At 39.5% G+C, this 26,075-nt stretch overlaps 1 protein-coding gene across 17 annotated transcripts in view; it reads right to left on the reverse strand.

Moving 5' to 3' along the window:
- Positions 1-26,075, reverse strand: part of PARD3 (par-3 family cell polarity regulator) — a 686,226-nt gene that overhangs the window by 198,736 nt on the left and 461,415 nt on the right. For 2 of the 17 annotated variants that reach the window (XM_054582313.1, XM_054582312.1), the window contains exon 21: positions 21,735-21,830. The exons of the other annotated variants lie outside the window; for them this stretch is intronic. In XM_054582313.1, the coding sequence (XP_054438288.1) occupies positions 21,800-21,830 (31 nt within the window). In that variant the 3' untranslated portion in view covers positions 21,735-21,799. Of the gene's footprint in view, positions 1-21,734; positions 21,831-26,075 lie in introns of those variants that run through there. 17 annotated transcript variants of the gene reach the window in all.

A 26,075-nucleotide genomic window follows, 5' to 3' on the forward strand; every position in this document is an offset into this window, starting at 1 on the left:
TTTCTGTAAATACTGAGACATAATTGAGCACCTGTTGAATGTTCTTTTGATTATTTAATTACATTTCAGTAGAATATATTGAATTATTATGGACTTGATCTCACTGATTCCCACCAACAGTGGATATTACCATCCTCCTGTTCAGAGGCCACCTCAGGAAGCAGACAGGAATTTAGTGATTTAACAGGTCAGATGGCGAGAAATCACCAAGACAGATTTCAGACCCAAGACTCTCTTTACCACAGCTAACCACCTCAAAACCTGTAGGAACCAAAGACAGTCAGCCACTGTATTCTTTTTACTGAGAGTCCATATGGTTAAAACATCTTTGTTGACATAAATGAAATAGATCTTGCACTGCCTGCAGCAGTAGGGTCCGGGGGATATCGCTTCCAATGGGAATGTGTCTCTAAAGTCCAGGGATCTGGACACAACTGACCCTAACCCTTGGAAAGACAGTAAACACTGCCCACAAAGCCACTCCCAGGCATCACCAATATTTCTAAATGCAATGACAATCCAAAAGTCAACACTGTCCTTTCTGACATATGCAAATGCTTCCAGGCAACAGCAGAAACATGTCAAACTGCCCAACCCAATCACAAAATAAAAAAGCAAGAATCCACCACATGCATTTATCTTTTATAATGATGTGCTCATGGTTTCTGGCCCTATTTTTTGTTTGTTTGTTTGTTTGTTTCTTGGCCTCCATTTTATAAATGAGAAATAGAAAAAAAAATCAGGCATCTCTAATATGTCCTTCCTATACAGGATCTTACATATTTTAGTAACATTTCAAAAAATTGTGACCATGATAGCATGATAATTTGCTCAGCAGTAGATTGTGGCAATGCTGGATGAATCAGGGAAGAGCAGGCTGATTATGAAAAGCAGAAAGCTCCTATCTAGGAAAAGAAAAAAAAAAGTCTTGGTAATCAACAATAATGAGAAGGGAGCCTTAAAAAAAGGTACATGACAACTTGCTAATACTATTGCAAAATGGGATGCAGTTTTAAGTTGAGGTGGAGTTTAGCAGGGGTTCTCTTTAAAAGGAAACTCACAAACTTGAGGATCATTATTTGATTGTGTGCAGTTTTCATCAGTGCCAGTCTGATTAGATTTAATAAACAAATTTGTGTTGCCTGGCATGCAGTGAAAAAGAAGAGACTTTTTCTAAAGAAAAAATAGCTTCCACTTAGCCAAGCTAGAACACCTTTAGCTGTACCCTGCACCCTCAGTGAGCAATATGTCCTTCTCAGGACTCCTGTTAAATGACCTTGTAAGAGCTCGTGTCCCTATGCAGCCTGTGTTATCCAATCAAGGGTGTGCCGATGTGCCTAGTAACTCTCCACTTCAGGAGCCCTAGAAGGATACGGAACAAGAAAATATTAAACAACAATGAACCCAAACCACACATTATCAGTTTTGTCTTTACAAGAATCATGGTAAACTTCAAACATCTTAAAAACCAAACCAAATCAAAAGCACACACACAATGCACACAAACTGTGGAATCCAGACAAAAAGGCTTAAGGAAAAAAAAAACCCAAGCAAACAGTCATCCTTCAAAACACAAGATAAATACCTAAATAATTCTAAAAATAACAGTTATAATCTGTACTTACAGCCATTCAAGTAAAATGACAGAAAATGAGTGGCAGTATATCTTAATTATGATGTTCAATTTTTTCAGGCATCAGCTAGTTCATAGACCACATGACATATTTTCTGTACAAATAAATTCCCTCTTTGTAAAAAGGGTCAATTAGTAATTACTGCTCCATACAGGATTTTTATAAGGCTTGATATACCTTATTTTTTTCAAAGCATACCCACACAAATAATCAAACCACACTAATAACCTCAGAAAGCCAAACATGCAAATGTAAATAAATATGCAAATTATATTTTTGTTCCCCCTCTATACTGACTTTATAGTAAATATTATATATAAAATTTAAATGTATACACACACACATTTAAACCCAGTAAAAACAATATATAACTCTGATTATTTTAATGTTTAATTTGGCACTGAAATCAGCCACATCTGCTTAAAGTGAAGCTGAGAGTGCCTTTCACACAACTGCTTCTCTGGGGCCTTCTTTTACCGCTATACTCCTAATTCTTGCTCTGTTCATTTTAATACATTATTGTTTCAAAACACAATACTACAAATTGCAAATTACACTTGGCTCAAGGAATGATTATGAAAAATACTATCACTGCTGCCTTTGCTCGAATAACTCTGATAATAATAAGAGATTGATTGAGCTCTAAGGAGTCCAAGTAATGAGAAGGGTCAATTTGAACATTTCTATTAAGCTTCTTTTGTTAAACCCAACACGATGCCAGGTCAGAGGCAAATAATCATACCCTGCATCTGGTTACCATGGTTCTCCCTTTCCTAAAGCATGAGAGCAATTTAGTAAGTGGCCATGGCCCAAAGGCAGACCCTGTGAGAAATGCTGAGGAGGCCTAAGTCAAAATACGCATCTATTTAGAAGGGTGGTTGGAAGAAGAGAAAGTAAAAAGGTAGGAGAGTATTTTACGACAGCTTCTTTCCTACTGGGACAAAGATTCAAAGGTATCTAGCAGCAAAGAGAATTCTGACAATTTCTGTTACAGTTGCCTATCTGATAACCAAATTGGCCTTCCGGTTGTTAAATGCTTATGAGGTAATACAAACACATGCATAACTTATAGGTACCTTTTTTGAGTTAGAAATATTCACCCTCGGTTAAATACACATTAGGATTCAAATTCAATGTTGTTTCTACTGATAGGAGACCTACTCTCAGGTTTAGCTGAAACACCCTTAAACATGGTCTTATGCTTATATGTTTACTAAGCAATGGGAGTGACAAAGACAGGCGGAATATGGTCACTGAAGTGTGGGAAGGAAGGAAACATTTTTTTGTAAAGCTCCTGGAAACTCTGAACGATTAAAACTTCCCCAAAGATCTCATTATCTGTAAAGTTAAGGTGTTAGCACTTTTGTCTGTAGATGACAGGAAACAGTTTCTGTTGATTCCCAATTCCTGGAGAATTTACTCTACAGAGTAAATTAGGTGCAGGTTGCCATCGTTTATTTTTCAGCTGATTTGCATATTGGGCTCTGGGGGCAAGCTGCCAAGAGCACGCGGCCCCCCTACCTCCTAGAGCAAAGAGAGGAGTCCTGCAGAGGCTGCAGGCTCCCAGGCCTCCAGCCAGCCCCCGTCTGCCTGAGCCTTCACCAGAAGAGGGGAATGAGTGTGTGGTTAAATTCAGTGTTCCAGCAGCACATCTGGATCCTGAGGAATCTGAGACACGGAGACGATGATTGTGTGGCACCAAATGTGGCAAAGGCGTTTTTCAGAAACGATTCTTTATGTCTCTGTGCTGCCATTTCACTCTACCAGGACACTCCGCAAATTATGTAGCACTCTGCTGAGGTTAGGAGCCAGCTGATAATGGGGATCCAAAATTTTGGGATGGTTGCAGGGATTGAGTGACAGGGCCTAGCATAAGATGACCTGTTTAGTATCTCATCTCCAATCAGCACATCCCTCATGTGAAGGGGACATGAAATTCGACAAATGGCAAATACAACATTCTTCCTTATTTGACTAAACAGTTCCACAAGTGCTCAAATACAGAACTTGGTGATGTGTGTACTGGCCTGGAATTCCTCTCACCCCAACACATTCCATCTCTTAAGAACCATCACGTCTGCACTGCCTGCTGTGTGGTCTGAGGCTCCAGGGACTTCCTGGGAAAGAGCGGAGCTCCGGAAGAGTGGGCGTGTTTGCCCAACAAGCTGTCCTGGAACTGGAGCCAACACCACTAACATCAGTTTAAATTCTCAAGCCTCCCCAGTAACGGTCACTTTTCCTTGGCTAAAGGTCACAACTGTCTGGTCCCAGCTAGTGTAGACAATCATGGTATATTAGGATACCTCACTTCACTGAAGAATATATATAGAAATAACCCATTAAAAGAATTTATTTTTATCAAAGGTATGCAGAATTTCTATCTACAAACTAATGCAGAAATAGCTAACCTAAGGAAAGAAATCCCATGCGCAAAGAACTTAACAAATAACAAGCTGACAGATGGTACAGTACTTTACATTTCAAAAAGCCTCCCATACACATTATTTCATTAAGTTCTTAAAATGAAATATGAAGAACATGGAAATGAGGAAACTGAGGCTGACCGGTTAAATGTCAGAGGTGTGCTGCTGGGTTGAGAGGAGTGAGCTTCAAACTCTAAATCCTAAATTCTTTCTACGACAAAACACTGTTCTCCATCTCAGATTGACCTCAACCTCTCCACATGCTTCTTAGGTTTTTCCTGTTACGTTACATGTTAAGAGTTAATGAATTAAAGTCCTTATTCATTACACTGAAATCATATTAAAAATAAACTTTAAGGAAGGTCACTATATAAAGCATCCTAAGTGGTGTGATACCAGCTAGACTGTAAAACACTTGAAGGTGGTCCATATAATTTTAATTCTTAAGTATCTGCACAAATGCATGGTGCTGTGTTCCCTCAACAGAGTAACAATGAAGATGTGGTGCAGATGGATGGACCTGAGGATCATCGGACACAAAACACTGAACAATTCAGGCAACTTATCTGAAGATCAACAAAATTACTGGTCACGTGGCAGTTGAGATGGCAAGGGGAGGCCTCTCCCAACTTGTGACAACCAAATAAGTCATGAGAGACTTCCAAAGGTCCCCTGTGGGGCAAAACCCTGGAGCTGAGCGCCGCTGGGTTAGGGTTTGAGACAAGGAAGTTAAATGCCGTACCTTCCTTATTGGCAAAGAAGAAGAAGACAATACAAAGGACAGCAGAAGGTATGTTGTTCTTCACCCTCAAATGCTCCACGTATTACTTCCTAAACACCGAAGAAGCATGTCTCTACTGAGATGGTTAAGGTTGTATGCAGATGACTACCTAAGTCTTAGAAAACAAGATCTAGCATACTATAACCCGAGAATGTATTTGGGGAATGTATCCATAAAAAACAGTATATAAAAAAGGCACCAACATCAGTACAATCAACATTAGAACATGAATGAAGAGCTTGTACTAAAAAATCAGAAAGACATTGGTTATCTGGTGTGTAACGACTGGCACTATTAGATACTAGTAAGAATATTAGCTGTACAAAATAGTCACAAAGATGAAATACGATCGTTTTTAAACATGAAGCACACTGCAGAAACCCTCAGTCTAAAAAACAGATATAATTTTCTATCAAAAATATCTATATATTCATCCCCTCCGCTATTTCCAAAGATTCTCCAGGATCCCTAAGTTGGAAAGACCGTATGTTTTATAGTATTGTTTAAAAGTATCTACTCCCTATCTTTTTGGTTAAATCAAAATGATCTGGCCAGTGGTGATAGGTCTTGGCCAGCACAAGAGAGTGTGGAAAGCAGCGCAGTGTTGTGAACCAGCTGCAATTTCAGAAGCCTGAAGCCACCTGGCTTCAGAAAGCATGAGTGGGAGAGGCAGTTGGAAAGGAGAAGGCACTACACAGCAGGTGCTCCTAGTTGCCTACACAATATCCATTCTCCTGTTCTTCCTTAGAAGTGGAGCCCTGATTTGGTAGGGAGAGGAACTATGTCTAGCTTAGATAAAACTACTTTTCCCAGCCTCCTCTGAACACAGGAACAGAAGGCAGAACCAGATTCCTGAGTCAAAATCTCAGCTTTGCCTCTAACTAGTGAGGTCACATACAGCCATGTGACCACTGTATTTGGACAATACAACCTTTTTTAAAGAAAGGTTTTATTTATATTTAGAGAGAGGGGAAGGGAGGAAGAAAGAAAGGGAGAGAAAAATTGATGTGAGAGAGAACTAGGGGACCAACCCACAACCCAGACATGTGTCTGACTGGGAATGGAACTAGTGACCTTTCTTCTTGTGGGACAACGCAGCCTCTTTGAGCCTCAACTTCTCTTTGATAAAATACAGCCACCTTCACAAATTTATTTTGAGAATTAAATAAAGTCTACACGAGGCACTGGCACATATGGTCACTGAATAAATATTAATTGTTATCATTTTCATTCTTAATTTGTGGTTCATAAAAATTGATGATGGGACTTTTGGGAAAGATCCTTAAAAGTGGGGCTGACTCCACTAGAAGTTGCCATATCCCTTTCTTGCTTAGACTTCTGACAAGACGGCTAGATTTGTAACCATGAAGTGACAATGAGGATAGGAATACCTGTGAAGACATATTCACAGCATCACTATTCACAATAGCCAAAAGGTGGAAGCAAACTAAGTGTCCACCAGTGGATGAACAGTTAAAACTAAATATGGTATATACATACAATGAAGTATTATCCAGCCTTAAAAAGACAGGAAATTCTGACAGTACAGCATGGATGACCTTTGAGGACACTGTGCTAAATGAGATAAGCCAGAGACCAAAAAAAAAAGGAAAGAAAATTACTGTATGATTACATGAAGTATGTAGAGCATTTACATTCAGAGAGACAGACATAGAAAGGAATAAAAAAAGGGATATGGGAATAGTGTTTATAGGGCACAGCATATCTATTTTGCAAAATGAAAAGAGTTCTAGAGATGGCCGGTGGTAAAGGCACAACAATATGACTGTACTTAGTGCCACTGAACTGTACACATAAAAAGGGTTAAGGTGGGAAATGTTACATTATGGTATTTTATCACAATTTTAAAAAATAAAGGCATACATATTACAGATGGCTGGCTCACAAGGAGACAGTATCATTGGTGATGTTCTGGGGCCACCATACAGGCCAACCTCCAGGTTTCTCTTAAATCAGAGAAAAATAAGCATGGTCATATTTAAACCAGTTACCTGGGTGTGTGTTACAACTAAACAATTTCTCACAGGTTTAATCACAGAGATAAAAAGGCAAGAATCAGTGTTTCCTTTTATATATTTGGATTCCCAAACAGAGAAAAGGAAGCCATATTGTTTGTGAGATATTTGTAAATGATCCCATTTTCACATCGGTACTTCACTGATTCAGTTCTATAGTTCCCAGCAATTAATTTTTGCCACAAAATGCCACCTTCAAAGTCAATTTATGGTGGCCAATAGGAGATAAGATGTATCCAACAATAAGATAAGATAAGATAAGATAAGATAAGATAAGATAAGATAAGATAAGATGTAGCCTTCCAGGGATGGAAGAGCAGAAGTAATTGAGACAACGGAAAATAACCACCAACATGAAGCCCTACCTATTCAGGCCAACGGTATCATTCTAGCTGACAAAGACTTTCAGTATGAAGACAAGAAAACAACATTCCATGCCTCAGAAATGATTTACATTTTCTCTCCACTATTTCTGATGTTATGTGGGGACTCTGCTAGTTGGGGAGTAGAGATGGCTTCACACACTTTCCTTTATTTCAGCTGCCTATCAGCTGCATGCATGCAGAACAGTAGAGGACACATCTAAAAGAAAAGGCCCTATTCCACAGCTGACAGAACTAACTGGAAACAGAATAAAAATTCTGCTTTAGTGAATCACATGACTTCTTCTCACAAGAAAAATACTGTTCAAAGGAATTTAACCAAACTAAATAGACAAGGGCTTTACTGTAAGAATAAATGCACTGAACTTTCACAGTAAGATAATAAGACCCATATGGATAAAACTATATTAATATTGAACATTTAAAAAAAAAGTTGCACAGAAAAATATTTTGTAAGTCTTTTTGTATTTATTTATTGAAATTGAAATGGCAGATCTAAAATTTTAGTGATTTAAAGACTGTAATAGTATCTGACTAGGACCAAACAATGTTACTCTCTAGTAACATTCTCTACTTTATAAAAGATAATACTTTGTATATAATATTTTATTATTGAAAATATAAAAGAAATCCAAATTGCATCCCAGCAGAAAACACATGTATTTCTACATTTTTCTGGGAAATATATTTCCAGAAAGAAAACTAGTGGGAATGTTTGTATATGCAACAATGGCCATTAACTGCATAATATACAAAATGATTCATATTTAAGATGCATGTAAAAGTCTCAATAAATTTGAGATTACAATCATATCAACTATCTTCTCTGAACATAATGGTATAAAAACTAGAAAACAATCACAAGAAAAAAACTAAAAAATACACAAATACATGGAAGCTAAATAATATGTTCTAAACAATAAATGGGTTAACAATGATATCAAAAAAGAAAGCGAAAGATACCTTGAAACAAATGAAAATGAGAACACAACAACCTAAAATCTATGGGACACAGCAAAAGCAGTCTTAAAAGGGAAATGCATAGCATTATAGGCTAATCTCAAGAAATAAGAAAAAATCTCAAATAAACAATCTAACTTTAGACTTAAAGAAACCTGGGAAAAAAACAACAAACAAAGCCCAAAGTGAGTAGAAGGAATGAAATAATAAATATCAGAGCAGAAATAAACAAAGTAAGTCTAAAATAACACTACAAAAAAAAAAAACAACAAAAAACACCCCAATAAAACCAAGAGCTGGTTATTTGAAGAGATAAACAAGATCAACAGACCTTTAACTAGAGTGATTAAGATAAAAAAAGGACCCAAATAAATAAAATCAAGAATGAAAGAGAAGTAAATGACACCAAATAGATACAAACCATTCTAAGAAAATATTACAAAGAACTATATGCCAACAAATTGGAGAACCTGGACGAAATGGATAAATTCCTAGAAGCATGCAACCTTTCAAACTGAATCAGGAAGACTCAGAGAATCTGAATAGGTAAGGCTACACCTCGTGAAACTGAAGCAGTAATCAATAAACTTCCACAAACAAAAGTCCTGGACTAGATGGCTTCACAGGTGAATTTTACCAAACATTCAAAGAAAAATAAACACCTATCCTTCTCAAACTATTCCAAATAATTCTAGAGAAGGGAAGACTCCAAAGCTCATTTTACAAGGCTAGCATTACCTTAATTTGAGAACCAGATTAAAAACACTACAAAAAAAGAAAATTATAGGACAATATCCCTGATGAACATAAATGCTAACATCCTCAACAATATAGCAAAGCCAGTATAGCAATACATTAACAAAGATCATACACCAAGATCAAGCAGGACATGTTCCATGGATACAGTGTTGGTATAATATCGTCAAATCAAGAAATTTGATACACCACATAAACAAAAGGAAGGATAAAAATCATACAGTCATATTCATATCAATAGACACAGAAAAGGTATTTGATAAAAACCAGCACCCACTTATGATAAAAAAACTCTCAACAAAGTGTTAATGGAGGGAAAATACATCAACATAATCAAGGCCATATATGACAAAACTACAGCTAATATTATACTCAATGAACAAAAACTACAAGTGTTCCCCCTAAGATCAGGAACAAGTCAGGGATGTCCGCTTACAGCACTCTAATTCAACATAGCACGAGAAGTCCTAGCCACAGCAATTAGACAAGAAGAAAAAGAAAAGGCATCCAAAGTGGAAAGGGAGGAGTATTAAAACTGTCATTATTTGCAGATGACGTGATACTGCGCATAGAGAACCCTACAGATTCCACCAAAAAACTACCAGAACTGATAAGTGAATTTAGTAAAGTAGCAGAACACAAAATAAATATCCAAACAAAAGTTGTGATTTTATACACCAATAATGAACTATCAGAAAGAGAAACTAAGAAAATGATCCCATTCACATTTGCTTCAAAAATAAAAGAAAATATTAGGAATAAATTTAACCAAGAATATAAAAGACCTGTACTCAGGAAATTATAAGATATTGAAGACAGAAACTGAGAAAGATCCAAATAAGTAGAAGCGTATATATCGTGTTTGTGGATAGAAAGAATTATCATTAAAACGTCCATACTAACCGAAGCAATCTATAAATTCAACACAATTCCTATCAAGATACCAATGGCATATTTCACAGAACTAGAACAAATATTCAAAACATTTATATGGAACCACGAAAGGCTCTAAATAGCCACAGTAATCTTGAGAAAGAAGAACAAAGTTGGAGGAATCATGATACTTGATACAAAACTATGCTACAAGACTATAGTAATCAAAATAGCACGGTACTGGCATAATAACAGGCATATTAATCAATGGAACAGAAAAAAGAGCCCAGAAATAAACTCACACCTTTATAGTCAATTAATATTTGACAAAAGGAGGTAAAAACATACAATGGGGTAAGGATAATCTAGTCAATATATGGTGTTGGGGAAACTGGACATATACGTTCGAAAAATGAAATTAGACCACATCATTATACCACATACAAGTCAAGTCAAAATGACACCAGATTAAGTCAAAACAAATTTAAGACTTAAATGTTGAAGACTTGGAACCATAGAAATTGTAGAAGAAAACACAGGCAGTAAAATCTCAGATATTGCTCACAGCATTTTTTCTGATGTTTATCTTAGGTAAGGGAAACAAAAGAACAACAACAACAAAAAAAAAACAAATGGGACTCCATCAAACAAAAAAGATTTTGCACATCTAAAGAAACCATCAACAAAATTAAAAGACAATCCACTCTATGCTAGAACATATTTGCCAATGATACATCTGATAAGATCTTAATATCCAAAATTTATAAGGAACTTATAAAACTCAAAGGATCTAATTAAAAAATGAGCAAAGGATAGACACTTCTCCAAAGGGGGCACACAGATGGCCAACAGACATAGGAAAAGATGCTCAACATCACTAATCAGAGAAATGCAAATTAAAACCACAATGTGATATCACTTCACACCCATCTGAGTGGCTTTCATCAATAAATCAACAAACAAGTGCTGGCGAGGATGTGGAGAACGGGGAACCCTAATTGCACTGTTGGTGAAAATGCAGACTGGTGCAGCCACTGTGGAAAGCAGTATGGAGGCACCTCAAAAAATTAAAAATGTAACTGCCTTATGACCCAGCAATTCCACTTCTGGGAATATATCCAAAGAAACCCAAAACTCTATTTGAAAGAATATATGCAGCACCCCTATGTTTATAGTAGCTTTATTTACAATAGCCAAGATATGGAAGCAGCCCAACTGTTTATCAGTAGATGAGTGGATAGAAAAGCTGTGGTACATTTACACAATGGAATTCTACTTGGTCATAAAAAAGAAGGAAATTTTACTCTTTGCTATAGTATGGGTGGACTGTCCCCACGGGGGAATATTATGCCAAATGAAGTAAGTGAGTCACAGAAAACAAGTATCACATGATTTCACTCATGTGGATTTAATGAACAAAATGAACTAACAAGCAAAATAGTGACAGACTCATAGATAGAGAGCAGGCTGACGGCTCTCAGGGAGGGAGAGCAGAGTGAGGGGAGGGCATGGGAGGACAGTATAGGGATTAAGCAAAAAAGAAAAAAATAAAAACCCATGGACATGGACAACAGTGTGGTGACTGCTGGAGTAATTGGGGCGGAGGGAGGTGGAGGAGGGTTTATGGGGGGATAAATGGTGATGGACAGAGACTCGACTTGGGGTGGTGAAGATACAATAAAACATAAAGATGACATGTTGTAGAATTGTGCACGTGAAACCCGTACAATTTTGTTTATCAGTGTCAACCCAATACATTCAATTTAAAAATAAATAAAATGCATGTAAAAATAACACAATGATTTTTATTTTAAATTATGCATGTAGGCAGAGCACAGCTAGGAACCCTTCTGAAAGGGCCAAAAAACTGGAATCTTGGGCATGGTCAATATAATAATTTTAATAGCCTACATAAAGCATTAATAGCTTGGACATACCTAACACTTTAAATCCTCCTGGATATAACATAAAGACTCATTGTGTTGCCTTGAAAAAAAGGACATCTGCAAATCACAATTTATACTTGATTTTTTTCTTTAAGCCATGGGTTGGAAATACCCATGCACCTTGAAAAAATTAGGTCCTGGAAAAACACAGTCTGAAAATTAAGCATAGAGTGAGGATTCTGGATCATGTGTTATAATAGTTAAATGCCTCAATATTTTCTGTTTGGAAAAAAAAGGTTTTCAAAAAAGGTAACTTTGATCCTGGCACTTTGATGAAACAAGCTAGTTGGCAGACCTACGTACTCTCTTGTTTTATAAACATAAGCAAAAACTGAAAGTAGGCACCATCATAATTCAGAGTAGCTGATGTCATCAGCAGCCACACCCACTCTGGTCAATACCACAACTGCCACCTCCTTAGACAAAAGAGAAACGGGTGTGGAGGCTACGTCCTCTCACCAGCGAAGCTAAGGAGTAACACCTTATCAGTAAAAATAATCATTAAATTTTCCCTCCAAATGACACTTTGGTAGTAAGTTGCTTTAAAAAAAAATAATTCCTCATACTCTAATTTCTACAATTCTTTGTGAAAACCTATGATTGGGATTAATGTCACTTAAATGTCATTTCTATTACTGGAAAATATGGAAATCTGACACAGGCTTCTGCGTTTGTGTAGGGAGTGTTGGGAGAAAAAGAGCTTTGTTCCTCTTAAAATAGGAATTAATACATGATGTCCTTAACTTGGAACAACCATCAGCATCAGAGACTGTCTGTACTAGCGTCAGCATCAGACACTGAAGTACGTCACATAACAAGGAGTAACCATTCAAAATTGGTCTGCTGACACCTACTGATGTTAATAATTCCCATGAAGCTGAAACCATGACTACCTTTTGACCTCTCAGCAGGAACACGGTTGACTGTGTTGCTCTACATAATTAATAAAAAGAACACACTCTAGCCTTGGCTTTAAAGACCGTACTCTTGTGGTTTTCCTCCTCTCTCTACAGAGGCTTCTTCTCAATAACTGACAGTTCCTTCCCCACCCTGAGCTGCCCCCAGCATTTGAAGAATCCTCAGAACTCAGGCCTTGGTTGCTCCTCTTACCTGCACACAGTTCCCAGAAGCCCCCTCCACTAATACCGCCATGGTGTCAAGTATCAGCTTTTTGGGGCCAGCCCCTTCCGCCCACTAGTCACCAGCACTTGGGCAGATTGCAGACAAGTAAAAGATTCAATATACTATGTTTACCCAAATATGACACTCCTCCTGTTTTCCAGTCTCTGTGTGACTATCTACCCCATCGATGAGGCCAAAACCGTGGAATTACTTCTTACTGTTCCCTCTCTCATTTTTTTCCACATCTGACCAATTAACCAACTTCCCCAGATTCCACTTGAGAAATATATACAGTATCTCTGTGCCCACAGTCACCACCACTTATGGTGGTGACTTTCACAACAGCTGCCTGAGTTCCTTGCATTCACTCTAGTTCAGCCCTTTCTAAATTCTATATGCTGTAGTTAAAGTAATCTTTTAATTTTCTAAAGAACATAAATGTTACCAAGCCATTCTCTTGAAGGACTTCCACCTGTCCTTAAGATTAGGCCACGATGCCTTTCAAGCACGTCCAGGCTCCTCCCTCCTCCCCTCTGCCAACCTAGAGGATTTCCACCATCTACCATGGGTGTCCAACTTTTTGGCTTCCCTGGGCCAGATGGAAGAAGAGTTGTCTTGGGCCACACATTAAATACATAAACACTAACAAAAACTGATGAGCAAAAAAAAAAAAAGACTTTCAGTAAATTTATGATTTTGTGTTGGGCCACATTCATAGCCATCCTGGGCTGCATGTGCCCCTAGGCTACAGCTTGGACACCCCTGAAATTATTTCTAAATAGTATTTTTCAAAGTGTGTGTTTCAACCCATTAAAGATGTAAAATTGATTTTTACATCTAGTATTTTTTAAATGAATTACAGAAAAATAATAGTAACTAACATTTACATCATGCAGTCTATGTACCCGGGGGCGAAGGGGGTGTGTGTGTGTGTGGTTCTCAAGTGCTTTGTACATATTAATTCACTGTAGCTTTAAAACACCCTGTGAAGCAGGTACCATTATTATTCATACTTTACAAGTGAGAAAAGTAAAACACCAAGATGTTTGTTAACTTGCCCAAACACCAGGCTGCTCAGTGTGCAGCTAGGATTCAGACACAGACAACCTAACTTCAGAGCTCAGGTCCTTAACCTGCTGTCTCTCAGCAACATCCATAAAACAGAGTCAGAGCGTGGAAGGGCAAGCATTACTTGGTGCAATGTTTTACTGACTTGTGTACATGTGTGTACATGGGGTTGCAAGGTGGATCGTATCGAGAGTCTGAATCCCACTGATGCAATACTCCTTTCCCCCAGAACCCTCTTCAGATAGAGAACTCATCATGTTTTGGATCTCAGCTGCAACATCAGCTCCTGGAGTGAGGCTGACTCTCCGCATCTGGGTCAGGCCCACTTGCTCTTCCTCACACAGCCCTCTTCTCAGCTCCTGCTTGCTGTGGTATATGCACCACTGAAGTCCTCTCTCCCAGCATGAGGCCTGGCACATAGCAGGCCCCTAGTAAATATTGGTAGGTTTGCATTAATGGTCTTATCTCACAATTATCCAAGAATCATGCATGTTCCAAAACTAGACTTGAAAAAATTCTTCCTGGTCATCGTTAGAAACAATTCCTGCCAAGTAAGTAGTAAAATCCTCAACTTACTTCATTACCCAGGTGCTTCTTTGTGTGAGGCACATGGATGCACGCACCTGCCGTGAGTGCCTCTGAGCCCCATAACACTACAGCGGACGGTGGGGACAGAAGGGAGTGAAGCTGTTCCCTGAGAGGTAAGTAGGGCCAGAAGCCCACCCCTACCCACAGCATGTTGCTGGACTTTCCCATCAGCTTCAGGGTGGGAAATGCGGAAGAGGCTGCACTTCACACACTGTATGTAGATTTCCTCGGCTCTTGATCGTCAGCTCTCACCCAACAACTGGTACAGGAGCAGTGAAAGTTCATCTTTAATAGGATACTCATCATTAAGTGCTGAAATATGATGGACTATATCAGGAGGTTTACTTGTCATTTATACTTACCTGAATGTTGAGACACAGCGAATCAGGTTTATTTCAGGGCAATTGCCATTCCTCCAGCATGTCTAGGACAACTCAGGTGTGCATCAGAGAGTGCCGTGTGTGGACAGTTAGACTGCTTCCCCACGGCGCCCTGAGGACACCAGGAAGTGGCTGCTGCTGTGCTCTAGGAAGAACACCCAAGGGAAACCTCCTTCTTGTGAGAGTGCCTATCTCCAGCTGGTCTAAAGTTTGCTGTCTTACAACTGTTTCAGAATCAATCTACACTGAGATAAAGGAAGTAGACGATATCATTTTCTCAATTAAGAAATGTTTTTAGCACCATATTCTAAAAGGAAAGGAAAGAAACTTGAAATTCTAGGAATTCAAAAGTAAACTAACTTGAGATGTTTTCCTCATGACTAAAATCAGTTATAAAAACAGAAATTAGGTGAGAAGTTAGTTCCCTACGAGCAGCAGTGAAAATTCACCACAGCCAGGTCTGAGGTCCCTGACAGACGCATGAGCAGAAGGGCCGAGGGGAGCAACTGACCCAAGTAGCCTCTGCAGGGCAGGGCCCTGAGGTGAGCCTGGCCTCCGAGGCACCCACAGGTTGGCAGGCCTGCTGATATGGGCAACACTGACAGGGTTAAAGGGAGGGGGGACCCGGAAAGCTCCAGACCATTAGTAGACAAGCAGAGACTTCAAACAGATCCTGAGGAAAAGAAGAGTGGCCTCACAATTATTTTCATAGGGAAAAATAAAAGACACAGCAGTGGTAGAGCAGAACTAAGGTACAGGAAGGAATGTAGAAGGGAAGGGAAGTGAGCTGTCAAAACAGAAGCAGTCAGGACTCAGCAGCCATTTGAGAAAAGAGCAGGAGGGAAGCGAGACGTTTCTGTTTCCATCTCCGTGGCATTCCTGATACAGGATAGGCAGGTTTCAGAGTCAGGTGTTGGGGAGGGAACATGGCACTTGGTAGTTTTTAAATTAATAATGAAATTTCCAAGTCCTTAAGAATCATTTTGGGGAAAAAAAAAATAAAATAAAGGACCCCAGACATAGAAAGCTATAGAATCAAACAGGACAGGAACACAAATGAAAAGTCAGCTTCAAAAGACACTAACTTCCACATTTCCCAGCTAGCAACAGGGATCTATCTTTTTTCTTAGCACACAGAGCAATGCTGCCTCATGAGCTTAGTTTCACAGCCACCGTGGCTCCCACTTCAGTGTGGGTGCAGCAGAACAGCAGTGGGAAAAGCCAGGAAGGCACCACTGTTTCAGCAGAAGGGCAGACATACCCCTTAGGGGCAGATCCCTATTCCAAATCCAGAAGTGGGCTCAGTGTGGCTTCACCATGGACCACTCTGCAAGCCTGGTAATTAGTTTACCTCTTTGAACCTGTGTGTCTGGTTTCTTCATCCATGCAATGGGGCTAAATGGGCACCTACTTTGGGGTTACTATATAGATTAAGTGGGTAATCGAGAATAGTAGTTTCATCAGACTGTCCAGCATGCAAGCATTTGGTGAACACTAGCCACTAGCCAGAGTATTGGTGGAAGTCACTACAGGAAGGCGGATATAATGACCAGCGAGACCCAACACAATCAGAAATGGGAACTGGAGTGATAATGGGGAACCTTCTAAGTCACCTGGAGGGGCAGAGACACCCCTGGTGTCTCTGGGTGACTAAGGATTAAGGACTAAGGACTAAGGATTAAGACACCTTAGTACTGAAAGTAGGGACACTGCAGTTAGTTTGTATCAGTTTAGTTCATTTCAAAGTCTGTTTCTTTGGGTGGACAAAGAATGTAAAATTATTCCTTTATTTTCTTTTTTAAAGACCTGGAACTCTTAAATAAACAAAGAGGAGAGAGAAATAATGTTTACAGAAGAAATGCATGTTATAACAAAATATTATAGATGTTATGGAAGCAGAAACTAAGGAGGTGAAGTTGCCCCCCACTCCCAGTGAAGCCACACCTAAGAATCAGGAGGATTTCCGGCCCCAGGGGGAGGCCAGGCCCCAGGCACTCAGCAGTGTCTGCCAGGGCTGCTGGGAAGAATGAGCCGCTCAGGGTACTGCCTATGGATGAGGCAGCCTGCAAGTGCCGGGGCACGGCCCGCAGAGGGCAGGGGTTTGCCCAGCTCCTGTCCTAGGCAGCAGCAGCTCTGAAAGCTTGTGAAGAGTAACATCAAGGTTCTGACTTCTTTTAGGGACAGACTCCTACACCATCTCATGGAAGCTGACACTTTGAGGCTTATGAAGACATTAATAGTGCAACTTTAACATGTATTCCTGGCTTGGCCTCAACTATACAATTCCCAGCCTGAAGGCTAGAAACTGCCCAAAATGAATTTAATTTGGATCCTTTTTTTTTTTTTTTTTGCAAATCTGCTGTAATAGAAAAATAATTAAATCACATATGGCTAATAAGAGCCAAGAAAATGGTAACTTCAACAACAAACCAAAGACCATGCTGTAAATCCGAGGTGCGTGACTAGATCTGCTCTCCAGGAACTAGCTGCCACCTCCGTCACAGGGGGATTCGGAAGTGACACCAACCATCAAAGACAAGAACACCACCCACAATTAGTACTCCCCTGGTATGACAACTTGTAGAAACTAGTCACATACATGCCATCCCTTACTCTAGAAATTTTATTTACTTATTCATTTGCTCCACAAACATTATCTTAGAGAAGCTGAGCTTCCTTCAAAGGCTCCAGGGAGGCCTTGGGCACCAAGTAGAAACCAGCCGCTGGAAGTTGGGGGGGTGCACTGAAGGGGTGCAGGCACTAGCATCTGTTTTACTACTGGGCACTGACTATGCACCAGGCAGCCTGCTAGGGATGTAGCAGGGGAAAGACAGTTAACAAGCCCCACCATTCTTGACTTACTAACCCAAGTCTGTGGGATATATTGTATGTCAGGTGAGGATGAGTGCAGAGGAGGAAAATAATGCCAAAAAGTGGAGCAGGAAATATCCACGAAGTGGTAGGAAGCAAAGTCTGCAATGTTGGATTGACCTGGAAAGGTGGCATTTGAGTAAAGATGTTAAAGGCACAAGAGAGAACCTTTGGTTACTTGAGAAAAGATGATTCTGGGTAGAGGGGTGAGGAAGAACAAAGGCTGTAACAGACTTGACAGATTGAGAGAAGATGATGCCATTGTCGCTAGAGTAAAGGCAGCGCAGGAAAGCATAGAAGGAATGAGGTCAGAGAGGTTGGGGCAAGTCCTGCAGGGTCCAACAGGTGACCCTTACTGTGAGTGAGGGCCCTGGGAGTGCTGAAGGGAGGAGGGAAGTAACGTGACTTGTAGCTGCTTGCCAAGGGGCTCTGCGGAAGCAGGGAGGGGAGGATGAGGGCTTCATCACTGGACCGTGGGGCAGCAGGGAGGGCGCTGGAAGTGCTAGCATTTGAGATGTGTGTTGAAACCACATTAAATGGGCTTTGGCTTTTGAACATGAATAAGTTAAATGTGGGATGTAAGGAAAAAATAGGAGTCAAGAATTATTCCAAGGTTTTGGATTTGACCGACTGTAAACACAGCTGCCATTATCTGGGAAAAGGAAGAATGAGAGCAGAAGTTCTGGGCAAACTATCCGGGGCTGAGCCGAGTGCATATGTCTAGAAGACAATCTGGCCTCCAAATCCAGAGTTCACAATGGACTGCAAGTGGGAGATGTGAAGCTGGGAGTCATCTGCCCATAGGCTGTTTTTAGAGCCCTGAGGCTCTGTTTCCTGAGAATATAAAAATTCTGTGTTATTGAAAAGAGAAAAAGAGAATGGGATTAAGGACTGCATGCTGGGGCACTCCAATATCAGAACAGAGCTTGATGCAGAATTGGCCAAGGACACGGAAATGGCAGGCAGAAAGGAAGGAGACGACACGGCAAGGGCGATCCCAGAGGAAACGAGACAGCTGTGCCAAGCGCCTGTGCAGGGAAGGCTCACCCACGAGGGCACCGGGGCCAGCATGGATGAGAGCAGGTTTTGTGGAATGAGGAGGATGAACCCTTCACTGAAGGGAGTTTAAGAGAGAACAGGAAATGGAGAGAAAATACAAATGTATCCGAAGGTTTGCTCTAAAGGGGGGAAGAGAACATAAGGTAGCAGTTCAAAGGGCTGGGAGGGGGAAAGAGGCTTTTCTCTGAGACAGGAGAAATAACAGCCTAGTGTAGGACAAAATGAAAATGACCCAGTAGAGAAGGGTGTCACTGATGATGTGAAAGAGAGAAGAAAGAACTGTGGAGAGGCAAAAGTTCTGGAAGAGGCAAGAAACTGTTGGAATGGCTTTGGCGGCTTGGCCTTAGCATAAAGCAGCAATTTTCAACAGGTTTACTGAAAGCATTTTTAAAAACATGCAATACTTCACTATATAGTTAGGGGCACTGACCTCCTTTCCCTTAGGTTGTCAAATAAAAAAAATGGCAACAGCCAACAGAAGAACAGCAGCCTGGTGTGAATGAATCAAAATTATACCTATTTGTCACATCAGCAAAAAAAAAAAAAATGTATTTTCTGGTGTGCTGTAGAATTTTGGTAGTTTGTGTGTGCCATGAGGTGAAAAAGTTTGAAAATCACTGGCATAAAGCATGGCTGGCTCATTCACCCTAAAACAAAATGTTAAGTAGAAAGGTTCACAGGAGACATCGTTATTTCACTATGATATGAAATTTAACCCAATTTCAGTCTTCTGTTTCTAAATTGGCTATTATTAAACATATGTTTAAAAAAGATCCCACATTCAGTTATGAAAGAGGTCATTTCCCCAGTGAATTCTTTAAGACTATTGTAAGAATCAATTACCTTTATATAATAATTTGTGGCTTGATAAAAATACATTTAGGAATAACATGTACTTGATCCATTATTTTCAATGTAAAAGATATAGAGTCTCTAATGGTAACAAATAAAAAAAATTGGATATAATAATTCCAATATGTTGTGGTGTATGTCATTAGCTGAGCCAGTCTTCTAGTGTATTTTTCAGTGGTGTGACAGTATTTATTTACCCCGTGTTATTAGAGAGTGAACAGTCACTAGCCTTCAATTTTCATATCACTTGCAGAAAAAAAGACTCCATTTCCTACCCAGCCTGGAATTGAAATTGACTTAGCATCTCAGAACTGTCAAAAATTTCTTTTACAAAAAGGTCTGCTTTACAGAGACTATAAAATAAGTGTCATCCTTGACACTTGCATTCTATAGTCATGCCGCAGGTCTATGGGAAAAAAAAAAACAAAAAACATTAAAACCATCAGGAAGGTCTTGGAAAGGCCTAGCTGTCATGCTCTGAGCCTCTCTGGCTTCCTCTGCAGTCAGATGTGGGCTGTGGATGTCGAAGGCTCTCCTTAAAACTGCTAACAAGGAAAAGAAGAACACTTGAAGAATATGGTATCAGCTCCCCTAGACTCATCTTTGCTAACAGTTCAGGCTGATACCTACTTTCCTATGTTAAAACAGCAACCTCTGTTTCCATTCAAATTAAAAGAAGCGTACAGTTAAGTCCTTGGGATTTACAAATTTGTAACTTATTCCCAGGAAACCTTCCAATAAGTGTACTTACAGCACAATATGTTTACTCTGTCCAGGTGATAAACAGGAAAGCAAATACAATTATACGGCATCGCCCTTTTCAAATTCTCTCTTTTCCATGAGACAGTACTGGTCCTGTATCATTTGAATGGGGTAGTTTGTACATATTTAGTTTAACTACATTCCTTAAACCGATATGCCATTTAATTTTACCAGTGTGAAACTGGTCACATTAATTCACAAGGTCTGGGTCATAAAAAATCTACAAGCCCTGATACTTCTGACATGAACAAAAAAAACCCTGTTATGCGCATGTCCTTCCTTCAATAGAGGCGAGGGCTTCTGCCTGGCAGAGTTGGGCGTGTGCATGGAACGGCAAGCTGCTACCATGTCAGCAGAGTGAAACCCTTCTCACAGCCTGCGACCTGGTTCCACAACACTCTTTTTAGCAAGTGGTTTTCGTTTTCACTATTACATTCATTTCTAAGAGGAAAGCAACCGCAGAATTTTCAGAAAGTAGAGCTGACCAAATAGAATCTATGTGGGAAATCCTGGGGCCATGAGAAACAAAGACTTCTTCCAGGCAGAAAGCTCCATTCTAAGGGAAGGACACCGAGACGCAGCTGGACAAGCACTGGGATCTGTGAGTGGAACACTCAGCCAGACAGACTCTTTCCAGAAATATTTTTACAAAAAAGTATGTGCCCCTTACTCTCTGTGATCTCAGCAAACCTCAGGGTTACTGGCCAGACATCTTCACTTTTTCCCACTGGAAGAACTTGCTGGTTAAACCATCCTGAGCAAGATATTTATTTCCCTATCCCCTCATTTTTTTGGTCAAAATTCTGTAACCCATGAAGGTAATTTTCTTTGCCCAACTTACTTTGAATCTAGTCCACCTGTCGACTGATGGGCGAGTATTCTAATGGACACCCACCTGTGTCCCTAGCCACTGAGCTGCACAACAAAACCAAACTGGTACATTACAGAATCTGGAAAGCACTGATTCTAACATCTAATTGGTATGTGCTGATGATTTCTGAATACGCCAGCAGCTAGGACCATGGTTTTCCACTATGAAAAAGGGGCTAATAAAAAAAGATAGGAAAAAAATACATCTCTGCCTTTTCATGCAGTAATTTAAACCCCCAAGCTTGAAATCAAGATCAAAAAGTTCCAAACTGATTATTATGGAATTCCTAAAGCCATCAAAACTGCTGATGTCGTAAACAAAATTGGTCAACAGCCACTAAGAATTCATTAAAAGTAAATTTATTGGGGTTGTTTTTTTTTTAAACAACTGTGCAACATGTGCTTCTCAAGCCATTTTTGAATCTGGTTTGTTGTTCATCTCTTCTCAGGCTTCAGTTTGGCAAGGCTGAACGAGAAACACGGTACAGACACACAGTTAGTACGTACAGGTAAGGGAAGTGCAACAGTCAATCGTGTTTGTTATTCTCTCAACAGCCTAAAAGAGGTAATCCAACTACAACATTAAGTTTTAAAATCTGATCATGTTCATTGTGTCCTGAAAACTATTATATTCTAAAAAGGGAAAGAGCAGTAGATCTGATTTCAACCAAACTAGGTTTCAAACTAAATTATCTATTTCCTCTTACAGACTGAATAAAACAATGCTGTAGAGACTAGGTCATCATTTTAGCTGTAATTGGAGGATTTGATTTTAATAATGGTAATGCTGCAACATTACTTTTGTTTTAGCTTCCATTGTGACAGGCTCTCAGCTGTCACGTTTGGATAATAGCACATATAAACCTGAGATGAGCACAGTAAGGTCAGTCCTAAGAATCTTCAGTCATAGAGTGCATAGAATTCTAGGACATTCGAATGATAATAATTCTGATTTTGCAGGAAAAGTAGTATCAGATTGCACTTACACCAGGGCTGAAAATAGAAGACTAGGTAATTTTAAATGCTTAATATTGTGTTAATTATTTCAAGTTGGACATAGAAACTAAGACAAAAACATGTTGTTCAATAATGCTGGTGTTTTCATTTAAAAATGAACACATTTAAAACATTACACAACAGATCACTCTCCTTCTAAAGTACAGACTTCCTGCCTTCCTTCCTTCGTGAAAATTTCATATAATTGCAGAATCCTTAGAAATATTTTACAGTATTAAATTTGAATAGCCAAGCATCTGAGAATCAAACATATACAGACTCAAAATTTCGGCCCATCCACCTGCTCTGCACATTGCACGTGGAATGATTACGTTCACAAGTCATGCTCACAGGCTCAGTAAGTGCACGCAGCTTTCTGAGACACAAAGTCACTTTAATTAAGGCAACCGGAGGTCCTTATGTGCAAAAGAGGATGTTGTATGTACAAGGAGAAATTCTTACAAACATGATACACTTTACATCTGTTATTTGATTCCTTATAGATATAAAACTCACATAAAGGGAACACCACAGAATAGTGATTCATATGACACAACATTCTTTCCTAGAGTTGTTAACCAATAACTATATCATTTTTGAAGTGACTACCATCCAATGTGTGAAACAGAAAAAAAAGTCATTTGTATATACCAATGAATTAAAATACTTGCTCAATGTGCCACAATTCCCTCTGGCACAGTTCTAAAAATATGGTCCACCTATTTGGCTCTCATCAAAGTTAACCAAAAATCACAGACACCCTATGGGGTAAAAAGAGAGAGTGTGTATTTTTTGTTTTGTTTTGTTTGGTTTTGTTTTGGGGGGGTGGTGAGTGTCGGGGAAGGAGATCCTGCAAGCCTATCTTTGAAAGAAAACACATTATTACTTTCTCAAGCAACTAAAGAGAAAAACCTCATACGCTTAGAGAGCTAGACTCCTGATATCTAATGTGCTTTTCCCTTAGCCTTTTTTTTTCTGTTATCTGAACCAAAAAGCAGAAATAAAATCACAATACCACACCCACACCCACACCTACACCCACACCCACACACGTGTGTGTGCACATACCCACACATCCCTGCTTCATAATCCCGGCCAACATTAGGCAAGTCATACTTGAATCTCCTTACAAACTGCCCTAAGAAATGCATGTACACACATGTTTTTATTAAGCTATATAAAAGCAACCCTGCTAAAAAAAATCACATCCTATTTAAAAGAACAAAGAGAAAGGAAACAACTAATTTTAAAATCTTCCTATACTCCCTATGTTATTAAAAAAAAATAAAATAGAAGAATCAACTTGAGAGTCTGTTACTCTCAAATAATTAGATCCAGTAGGTATAAAAGCAGTTAAAAATGTTTTGAAAAACATAACAATGTATTAACAGTCTCATCAAACACTAAGGAGAAGAAACTAATGGTATGAAGAAGTGACTGAGGGCCCATAGAGACTCATTTCCAAGTAGCAACATTTGGTAAGCTTCACCCAGTTCCCGAAGGGATGAGCAGGGCTCCGTGGTCAGAAAGAAGGCAGCCATGGTCAAGGGAACTACAAAAGCTACCACAACTCTGCTGATGACATATTTACATTCTGCGCATGGTGGTGAGGCAAGGCTGGGTCTGCCACCCCGAAATATGCCCTTTTATAGGTATTAGTTTAAGCTGGTTATTTGTAAAGAATAGCAGACTCAGGAAAAACCTTTAGCCTTTCCCTCTAACTGCCTAAAAGTATTTAGACAGAGGGCCTGCAGGAAGGGAGCTATTATCACAGATAACTATATTTCAATATGAACTAGTGTGACAGACAGGGAGGAACCTCGCAAGGCCCATTTAGACGAAGTCCTTTCTGTGTTCCACTGTTAAAGATGGCAGGCTTCACATTCTTAGGGAACCTCCATAGGTGTATACATAATAAATTTGGTCATTTTCTCTTGTTAATCTGCCTCATGTTAATTTGATTATTTGTCCAGCTGGAAGAATTTAGAAGGGTCGGAGGGAATTTATTTTTTTCCTCCTCCACAGCGGTGCGGCACTCTCCTGGGAGAAAAAGCTGTTCAGTGGAATTTGTACATGTCCACAGAGTAAGGACTCCTACCATGGCTGATTCGGAGTTGGCGGCACGATGCCACGGAGGGTGAGGCTGAGAGGAGCCGCACACCAGGGCACCAGCCAGCACCACACCAATCCAATCAGCGCAAAGAACCTCAGGAGCAGAGATTATACTACAATGTAATAAAATAATTAGGAAGTGACAAATGTTAAGTACTTTATAGAACATTTAATTTTTAGTAACAGTTGTGTTTAATAACTGGTTGGCAAAAATCTCTAAAAACTAAACTGGCTTTCACAAACCAATGTGGGCTGACTCTAACAAACCATTTATATGGCACGTACCCAGAAAAGTGTAGATGCCTCTGATTTTCTTAATAGCCATTTTTAAATACTGGAAGAATATAAACTTAGTTTTAGGAAAAAAAAACTTTAGCCCCTGCAACTAAACATGAAAGTTGATTTACAAGAATATATAGGCACTCAAAGTTATAAATGGACCTGTTTCTCTGTCACAAAGATGGTTATACGTATAAGCTATAGAATCTGGTCTAGAATAAACATCATGTAACATTTCACAGAGCTCATAGCAAAAAAGGGGGTTGGGCTGTGTTGTACTTCGTGGTCCCTTTGAAACAACATACATTTCTCCATGGTCCCCATCGCCCCCACTCCTCTGGTCCCCAAAAGAAAAATACCACAAAGCTTCTCTTATTCTGGAGTTACAAGTTACAGAAAAAAATAATTAATAGTTAAAATAATTTCACAAACTACAAATTTGCTTATTCTCTAATGCATGAGAAGAACAGAACACTATCTATCAGGTAACCGGTAGCTGATGAATGGAAACTAACCAGCCATTATCCTTCAGTAACACTTCTGGAGGAACCCTGGAAATGAGACTGGGCTCCACGTGGGTCCTGTAAGTCAGGGGAGGCTTGCTTCCTCCCCTTCCATACTCTTGACCTTGAAAAATACAGTCATACAAATTCCTCCAATTTTAATTGATAGGAAGCAGCCTTATTTCTGTGTGTTACGTAGGTGCCAGTTTATGAGCTGTCAAGTTTCCATATGCGGAATGGAAAGCCTCCTGGATAACACAGAAACTGAAATAAAGTGGCAGCGATTACACCAACTTCACCCCAAGCATTCTTGGATATGGAATGTAATGAAAAAAGATGATCTGACTTAAAATGCATTCAGAAGGATTAGTATATAATCAAGAAAAACTCTAAGGTAAACTATGAAAATCCAAATGTTCTGACGCACTGGAGAGAGAAATCCAACTGTATTTAAATTAAAGCTGATACACTAATAGGCTGGGTTTTGTGTTATTGCCCTCTGTAGCTTATTTCTTCCATGCACTCGACTTAATCAGATATCTACAGAACACATTTGTTGTGTTGTGCTGTGCTGTGCTGTGCTGTGCTGTGTTGTGTTGTGTGGCCTGCAGGCTGGACCCTGAGACCTCCACCTGTAGGCCTGACATTATCCTGAGTAACTCCTGAGTTACTGAGGTCAACCTCGAGATCATCAATTTAAAAATTGTGTAAAAATAAAAACTCATTCACATTGTCAATTTAAAAACATTAAAAGAAAGGGCTTCATACTGTAGTATAAGTACTTTGAAGAGCTGAGTGACTATGCTGTATGTTTTCAAATT

This window comes from Pteronotus mesoamericanus, unplaced genomic scaffold (genome assembly GCF_021234165.1).
Source record: "Pteronotus mesoamericanus isolate MK-2021 breed Mesoamerican mustached bat unplaced genomic scaffold, CSHL_Meso_final contig_69, whole genome shotgun sequence".
NCBI lineage: Eukaryota > Metazoa > Chordata > Mammalia > Chiroptera > Mormoopidae > Pteronotus > Pteronotus mesoamericanus.